We start from the raw sequence: 9,487 nt of genomic DNA, 5'->3' as shown, positions 1-9,487 counted from the left end.
CCGCGCGAAAGCCTCGCCTTTGGAAGGGTTGGCGCGAGTGGATGGGACCCCGCGAGTTAAACTTGCTTCCACGGTTTGGTGAATTCAACAAAGGGAAAAACTCAATCAGGAAGTAAAACCAAGCAAACAGTACTAGAAAACTAGTCGAAAAAATAAGGTAGATTTCTGACTCGGTATTGGAAGAATTCGACGTGAGAAAATAGCATTTGTCTCCAGATGATGCCTCTGTCACAAGACAACAAGTACTGTCGCCAGGCGTCAGAGCCATCGCTCAGCGCTAATGCTGCTTTCTCATCGCTAATTCGTACATGCCTCGGTAGCTTTCTGTTCTTGAATTTTCCATTTTTTTCGTAGCGTTATTTCGAATTTAGTTGTGAAAGATATTTCCATAATTTCCTACGTCTAAAAATCCTATGTTTTTGACGCATTACGGATAGTCTTTCCAATGCGAACCTTTTTATTCTTGACAGGCTCAAGTCGTACTCACCCAATAAAAAATAATACCTAAATCTACTAACTATGTAGATAGGGAAGAAGGGTCGAACCACAGGGAAACAAGTCAATTTATTTCTAATTAATTAAAAGCAATCTAAATTATCAAGTAACCAAATTATTATTATAAAGTAACTAAACTACTAAAAGTAAGAGTAGAAAGGAATAAAAGTAAGAGGGAATTAATTGAAATAAAATCCTAGGGCATAAGTTCACCAATAAACAATATTCCAGGGTAAGACATAATAATCAATCATCAATGCATCAATTTATCAGATCATAAAGGGCTTTCTCTACGTATTACAATCACAGAGTTAATTTACCGGCGTTATATCTCATCTCTCGAATCTCGACTTAACCATTTATAAATCAGTCCGCCTATTGAAACTAAGCCTAAACATCAATTCTCATATCTCGAATCTCGAATCTCGAATCAATATTGCTAAACTCATACAATTAAACCAGGCATAATCTAATTGCATAGCATTAAATCAATCAATAGGAAAATAATTAAGCATTGACATTCAACAATCATAAATTACCCCTTCATATTATTTATTGGATCCCCATAAACCCTAGAAATAAAACTACTCACTCATAATTAAAGCTAAACTAGATAAAGCAATTAAATAAGCCATAAGAGCATAAAGAACTCAAATTGCTGAAATTAATAGAGAAGAAATCGTTACCAAAATCAATGGAACTACAAAATTGAGTCAAGAACAATAGTTGAGAAAATTCTAGAGAGAGAAAATAATCTAAGTAGAGAGAGAAAGTCTAAGAAAGAAGGTAAAAAAAAATTAAGCACCAAAATCGTACTTAAACAACTCTAAAATAATCCTAATTAGAAACTAAGAATTCGGCAAATCAGGTCTCTCAGAAACACGCGCCCGATCGAGCCCGCCTTTTTCTTCGTATCTCTTCTGGGCAGCTGCGCCTGATCGAGCTAACGATCACCCGATCGGGCGCGCCTTGCTCGATGTACCTGATTGCGCGCCCGCCCGATTGGGCGTAAGCTTGCCTGATCGGGCCCGGTTACTTCTTCGAGGCTTGGACTTCGATTGGGCTTGATACTTCGGCCCAATCCGGTTTTCCTCTTCGGGTCTTGAATACTTGGTCCAAATACCCCGGTATCATATGTACCGAGCCCTTAATCACCGGCTCTAACCGGTCCTGGGCTTCAAATACGGTCGTGCTCCTCTAGTGTTTGTAGTTGCTCCATGAAAACCCGGTAAAACGCTCCAAAAGTGAAATTTCCTACAAAACTCAAGAAAAACTACAAAAACACTAGAAAACACCAATTAGTAATAGAAGTGGCTCTAAAGAGCCAAAAACACTACTAATTATGACCAAGGGACGGGGGTAAAATACTATATAAACTAGACCCATTAAACTCCCCCAAGACAAACCTTTGCTTGTCCCTAAGCAAAGAGCTCATCAATGAACATATAAAACACGCTTCATTCCAAGTAAACAAAATCAGGCACAAATGATTCAAAGAAAATCTAATGAACATGCTTCAATGTCAATCAATCTCATTCATCTAATCACTCTTCCTCCCCAACAATTGTCAAGTAGAGCAAACCACATGAGCATATAGAATTCAAGATTAGTGCTCACACACGCAACTCTCATTTATGTGGCGAGTAAAAGATGTACTCGATCGCTCTCCAACCAACCCCTTTAATGAGAACAATGCCCTCCCAACTAACACTCTCGTGTGTTTACAAAGATGTACACTCAACCTACTAGTCGACTTGAAATATGTTAAATCATAACTTGCATTGATAAAACAACACTTTCACATTCATACAACTCTATGCACAAAGGTCGGAAGGTCTTTAAATCTTGTAATGTAAGCCTAGGGTATAGGGTAGGATAAATGTAGGAAAATGTGAGAGAAAAGACATGCTTAAGGGAGCCATATCCTAACAAAACCCAAGGTCAAGAACAAGTAATGACCAAACCATCTCCAATCACAACTTAACTCCACAAAAGTTCACCAAACAATCCCATAAATAACAACAATCCCAACACTTACACATTCACTCACGAAATATAATAATAAAGTATTAGAGTGAATTAAACAAACTTTAAACGCATTCTTTTTCTTTCTTTTTTTTCAAACTTGAACTTTTTTTTTCATGAATTTTTTCTTTTTTTCTTGAGCAACCTTCACATAGAACATTTGAACATCTAAAACAATTTTTTTTTCTTTGCTCTATTTTTTTCTTTTATCTCACATTGGAAATTTCAACTTTGAAACACGAACTATCAACATTTTTCCAATCACTATATCAAAATTAAAGAACAATCACTCTTCTTTTATTCCCACATTGTGCAAGTAAAGTGAACATCAAAATTCCCTCACCTCACCAACTAATAGCTCCCCCAAGCCAAGCTTGGGACTAGTAACCAATGGGGCTCATATAGGCTTGTAATGTGGCTAAATAATCAATAAAAAGGGCACAAGCAACAACATGGGTAGCAAGAAGGGAAAAAATGTATCTAATATAGTCTGAAGGCTACCTAAAAGAACAAATGCCTTCATCCTCCTCAATGTGCAAAATTGACGCATGTTTAGGCATCCAAACAATTAAGCTTTAAATCATGATCAACAAATTTACAATGCTCATTATCATATACCAAGAATCAAAAAATATTTTTCAAGTATGGGACACAGGAAAGCATGATTTACAATTCATTGGAACGTATTTTTTGATTTTTTATAGTTCAATTTTTTTGTATTTTTCAATTAGGAAAGCAATGAAAACTACACTAGAAAGCAATTAAATCTGTACTAGAAAGCGATAAATAGATAAAGAGAGAAAGAGTTACCATATGTACAAGATATCTTCCCCTAAGCCAAATCAAGAAATGCCCTCGTTGACTTGGGGGTGTAGCTAGGAGTAGCTACTCCTCATCATCTTCGTCATCCATCCTCTAATAGCCTCCTCCGTAGCTAGAGCCGGCGCCACCATGGCTCGTACCAACTCCACCATAACCCAAACCACCTGCAAAGTAGTTAGGGTCTACATTCCCCCCATCCCACCAAAAGGAGCATCGGCCCCATAACCATGGACCGAAGAGTAGTCCACGTAAGTACCATAGGCTCCGGGGGTCGAATATCCTCCTTGGGGGTATTGGAACTAGTCGAGAACAAGAGCCTCGGGGGGGATAGCCCCTCGGCGTACATAATCATCATACATGGGGTAAAAACCCCTCCCGAGGTTCCTCTCCACGTGCCCAACCCTCCTATCTAGAGAACCTACTCTAGAGTCTAGGTTTTGCACCATACCCTCTACTCTCCCCTGTCCCCTCTCAATCCTGTCAAGTTGGCTCCTAAAAGCCGAAGTCATATGGGGCATGGGGGTCAATGTTGTAAACAACGGAGGAGGTAGGGATGTCATATGTGTAGGGTTGGGGTGGTGGTTGGAATTGAGGTGATGGGTGGGGTGGTGGTGAATGGTGAGCCTCCTGAGCCTCTCCTTGACCGTCTAACTCAAAGGTGTATGAAGGCTTTTCCTTCTCAAATTTGGTCAAGGAGGGGTTGGGTAGCTTAAAAGCTTGGTCTCTCCTACCCGACTCTCGGTGGACTATCCACCATGTCTCACCTCCCATGGGTTGAACCCAGTTAAGACCTCCTAGGTAAGCTAGGTCCATAAGGGTAGAACCCTCGACTTTCCTATGGCCGGTCGGGGTCCAACCTAGGTGTTTTACCGCTATGTGGGAAACCAACCCCCAAAATAGATAGGTGCCCTAGACCTACCCCCCTCGGCCGCATTGGCCGCCCTTTGGATGTGTTGGGCTATCCTATGCGGAATGTTTGATTTTTCTGCACTAGGGATCATGTAGGAGGCCAACAACTCAAGCTCATCCCTCCTAACATTTGCCGGCTCGTACCTCCCAAAGATTGTGAGGCCGACAAACCTTTGCCAAAACTTTAGGACGGGATGTTGCATCCACGTCCCCTTGGCATGTTGGAGGTTGGTTAAACCCTCCCCGATGAGTCTTCTATAGACCACGGCAATGTGGTCTTGAGAGGGTCCAATGGGTTTATCCGATTTTTGCTCAAACAATTTTCCAAATTCTTTTAAAGTCAAACGCACATCATTGTCAAGCAATCGGAATTGAACATGAGTAATCAAAGTGATGAGTGTCATTAATGGCACTCATTTGGCCTCTTTAAGGATGATTTTCATGCTATTTTATAGCCCTTTTCCTTAGTTTTTCCCTAGTTTTGTTCTTTATTTCGTTAGTTTGTGCTTTCCATAGTAAGTTTCCTTGTTTTGTGCATTTCTTTGTTTAATTGTTCTTTTTCCTTTTATTTGTTTGTTTTCGTTTGTTTGTAGGTTATGATCGCATTTCCAAGGATTTTCGAGCCTTTCTCTCATATTTCTCGTCAATTTGGATTCCTCATGTTCACCTTTTGGAACTTCAAGTTTGAAGGAACGCGAAGAGCAAGTCAAGAGATCGGTGCACATATGTGGTGGGGGCGTCATCTTTTCCATGAACCGACCAAAATGGCCTTTTCAAGACTGCCTACCTTAGTGTTCATCATCATCATAAAGACGAGCGCACGAGGATGAGCTTGGACGAAGAAGAGGGGGGCTCCCCTACTGTCAGGTGCGAGCGCGCACGAGGGTGGTGCGGCCGCGCACCTGGGTGGAGCAGGCGCGCCTAGTGCGGGTGCGGGCGTGCCTGCCAGGGCCCTTATTTCGTACCCTTTTTGTCGCGGCCGCGCCTCTCCTCTGTTGCGACCGCGCCTTCCGGGGTTTCTTTTGGGACGATCTAACTAACTCTTCTTTTGTATCTTTCCTATATGTAGTTTTTCCTTCTATTTTAAGAGAGGAAAAAATTAGAAGAGAATCAGCATCAGTATTAGAATAGAAATAGAGTTAGTTTTAGATTTTTAGAGAGAGAAACTCTAGATTTTTAGAGAGAGAATTTCATGGTGGATTGTTATTGATTGAAGATTTCTCCATTCCTTTGATCTTTTATCAAGTTTGTAAGGATTCTTTTTCTTTAATTCAATCTTTAGTTTGATCTTTAGTTTTTTGTTGAATATTCAAGTTTAATTGAAGTTTGATTGATTTGTGATTTGATTCGATCTTGTTTAATTTGATCATGATGAATTTGTTGTTGTTTAGCCTTGTTTTGATCTTGATTTCAATGGCTAGTGAGTAGTTTGATTGCTAGGGTAATGGTAAAGCATATATGAGTAATGGATTGATTTTAATTTGGGGAAATTGATGAAGTTGATGATGTGATTAAATTGGTTAATTGATTATGTGCATGTGTGTGTTTGATTTAGGTTTGATCACCCTAGTTATTCACACTAGATTGCATTGTAGGTTCACATTGATATAGACCATTGATTTGTGGCTTTCATTTAACGATTGAGGTGTCTTGTGACGTTCCTAGCTAGAGTTTATCGTAGTTGACGCTAGTTAGACCTCTAGGAAAATAGCTTGATATGCTCTTTTGGTTTCATGATTTGTTTTCCCTCGCATCACTCGACTTAGTCAATTATTTCCCAATTAGCGAAATCCGTTACAAGTATATGTGGATCCCGAGCCCTAGTATTTATTACATTTGTCCAAACCTAGCTTGTCTAGTTGTTTAGCATTCACACCCTTACCTAACCTTTCTGGAATAGTTGACTTGGCAATATAAGATTGCTATCCATTCCTTAGTGGTTCGACCCTCGACTTACCATTATACTTGTATAAGGGTGTGTTGAGAGATTACAAATTTTGTTTGGCCTTGGGTAGGGGTTAGTTTCAACGACCTAGTCTCGACCCTCGTCAAAAATACAAAAAGATTTTCCTTCTTTCTTTTTGGCTACATTTGTAGCCGTGTTACTAATAATTTTGTTTGAGATTGTGTGTGCAAGTGAACATGGGAGAAGCTCATAAAGTGACATTGAAGGAGTTAGTCACTCCGGGTGCTTACAAATATGAGAGTGGGATTGTTCCATTGTTGGTTCCGGATAGCGATTTTGAAATCAAACTAGCTATGATTACCTTGATCAAGAGGAAACAATTCAGTGGTGCAAAAAGTGAAAATCCTCTCAATCATCTCAAAGATTTTGAGAAGTATTCTAATACAATTGTGGTAGCCGGAGTTGCTCAAGAGTATATTAGGCTCAAGTTGTTTCCCTTTTCTCTTATTGGAAGAGCTTTAGAGTGGTTGGACAAGGAGGTCAAACCAAGGTCCCTAAGGACATGGGATGAAGTTACCGAGTCTTTCTTATCTCGCTTTTTCCCACTAAAGAAAACGGCGGAATCTAGGGCTTTGATCCAAAATTTCAAGCAAGGGCCTAATGAGAGTCTCTATGAAGCATGGGAGAGGTATAAGGAGTATCAACGAGAGTGTCCACATCATGGAATTCCTACCTACCAAATTATACAAATCTTCTATGGTGGGTTGAGTTCTCAAGGAAGAGCAAGCTTATATGCCGGAGCCGGAGGCTCGATAATGAACAAAACGGAAGAAGAAGTGGTGGATGCAATAGATGAAGTGGTGAGACATTATATAATTGGCAAGAGGTGGAAAAGGAGTCAACTAGCAAGGGGTCCTCGATCGAACAATTGAATGCCATCAACGATTTGACCACTCTAATTTCGGACTTAGGGAAAGAGGTCGTATCCCTAAAGGCCAAGCTTGAGAGTCCTCCTTCGCAAGCTCCGATTCTTCCCTCCCAAAATAAGGGGAGAGGTACACCTTCTTACTCTAACACTTTTCCTTCTTCTTGTTGCATGATTAGAGAATGTCAGCCTTGTGATTTATGTGGAATGAATGATCATGATGCTTTTATGTGCACCAATTTTCCTTGTGAAGAATGTGATGGAATTGAAAATGAGCATGTGAATTACATTGGTAACCATAATTTTGAACCTAGATTTGAGGTTCAAAGAAATGTTGGAAATAGGAATTATCACAACCAAGAGAACTATGATATATATAATCAAAGTGGTGGTTGTAGAAATCATGTATTCCAAGAGATCCGTGGTGGCTATAACAATGATGGTTATAATGGTCAAAGTCACGACCGAGGGCATGGGGATCATAACCGAGGTTATGGTAACCATAGTCAACATCAGATCCAAAATCAAGCTAAGGGTAATTGGAATAATCAAAGTAGGGGAAATTTTCAACCTAATGTTCAAAGAGGTACCCCACTTGGATCCATTCCAAATACTCAAGGCCCAAGTGATAATTTCCATGATCAACCATTTTCTTCTAGGAGTTTCTTGGAAGAGGTTTTTGAGAAACAAGCCAATTTGATAGAATCTTACATGGCCGTGAATGATGAGAAGTTTAATGACATGTTGATTCAAAATAAGGAGCTAGGAAACCGATTTTCTAAATTGGCTAGTGACTTTAAGGAATTTAAGAATTCTTCTTCTTCTTTGACTTCATTGAACTTAGATTCTAAGAACTCTATTGATGCAATTGTCACTAGGAATGGTAGGGTCCTTGAGAGTGGAGTACCTAAGAACAGTGATGCTAGAGAGAGTACTAGCAAGAGCCCTATTGAGATTGAGGGAGATGAGGGTCCCATAATTGAGAAAATTGAGGAGGAACAAGTAGAAAGAGTGAAAGAGAAAAAGAAAGAACTTTACAAGCCCAAGCTCCCTTATCCCCAAAAGTATAATAGGCACAAATTGGATGAGCAATTTGGAAAATTCATAGAGATGCTTAAGCAACTTCATCTTACTCTTTCTTTCACCGATGTGGTAGAACAAATTCCAAACTATGCTAAGTTCCTTAAAGAAATTTTTAGTGGAAAGAGGACATGTGATATGGCGAAGACGGTTACCCTAACCGAGAATTGTAGTGCAATCCTAATGAATAAGATGTCACCTAAGTTTAAGGATCCCGGAAATTTCTCTGTCCCTTGTACTATTAAGAAGATGCAATTTGATAATGCCTTATGTGATTTAGGAGCTAGTGTTAGCCTTATGCCATATTCGGTCTATGAAAGACTAGATCTAGGGGAACTTTTACCTTCCAAGATTACATTGCAAGTAGCCGATACGTCGATCAAGATCCCAAAAGGTAAGGTAGAAGATGTTCCCTTGATGGTGGGGAAATTTGTCATTCCGGTAGATTTTGTTGTATTGGATATGGATGAAGATTCTACTATCCCTATCATCTTAGGTAGACCATTCCTTGCTACATCGGGGGCTATGATTGACGTCAAGAGTGCTAAGATAACTCTTAAGATATGAGAGGAGGTAGTTGAGTTTGATTTGAATGAAGGTATGAAATATCCCTCTTCTTCCTTTGAAAATTGCATGAGTGTTGAAGTTCTTGATAATATTGTGCAATCCATGCATGAGAAATTGCTCACATATAATGATCCTCTTGAGTGTGTTTTGTTGAACAACGAAAAGATAGGCGCTCCTAGGAAGAAAGTAAAATTGTATGAAGATTTGCTTGATGGAAGCATTGAAGGAAGTGATGAACAAATTTGCATGGGGATCTCAAATCAAGATGCTTTACAAGTAGCCTTGACCAAAGAAGGTAAAGGTGTGCCTATGGTAGACCTCAAACCTCTACCATCACACCTTAGGTATGAATTCCTAGGCCCAAATTCTACTTATCTCGTAATTGTTAGTGCATCCTTGAGTGAGAGCTAAGCTCAAGCTCTATGTGATGTTTTGAGAAAGCACCACGGTGCTTTGGGCTATACCATTGATGATCTCAAAGGTATAAGCCCCGCTTTGTGTACGTATTATATAACGCTTGAGGAAGGCACCCTTTCCTCTATTGAATGACAACGTAAGCTATATCCCCAAATGGGGGAGGTAGTGAAGAAAGAGATCACCAAGCTTTTGGATGCGGGAATCATATTCCCCATCTTAAGCTCTACGTGGTTCTCTCCCGTTCATGTCGTTCAAAGAAAGGGGGTATGACCGTAGTCAAGAATGAGAAAGGTGAGCTCATTCCGACTAGAACGGTCACCGGTTAGCGTATGTGTATAGAC

General features: G+C 39.9%; 1 protein-coding gene across 1 annotated transcript; it reads left to right on the top strand.

Moving 5' to 3' along the window:
* The first annotated feature begins 7,289 nt into the window (after window positions 1-7,289).
* LOC110693827 lies at window positions 7,290-8,729 on the top strand. Its single transcript, XM_021870980.1, has one exon. It carries the CDS (start codon window positions 7,290-7,292, stop codon window positions 8,727-8,729), a length of 1,440 nt encoding a protein of 479 aa, XP_021726672.1.
* Window positions 8,730-9,487: the final 758 nt, after the last annotated feature.

Source organism: Chenopodium quinoa, unplaced genomic scaffold (genome assembly GCF_001683475.1).
Source record: "Chenopodium quinoa cultivar QQ74 unplaced genomic scaffold, ASM168347v1, whole genome shotgun sequence".
NCBI classification, from domain to species: Eukaryota; Viridiplantae; Streptophyta; class Magnoliopsida; order Caryophyllales; family Amaranthaceae; genus Chenopodium; species Chenopodium quinoa.
The sequence above is the reverse complement of the archived record's forward strand: the minus strand, read 5'-3'. Positions and strand labels throughout refer to the sequence as shown.

Coding starts and splice junctions, on each gene's coding strand:
- LOC110693827 (XM_021870980.1), top strand. CDS start 7,290: ATGAATGATCATGATGCTTTTATGTGCACCAATTTTCCTTGTGAAGAA.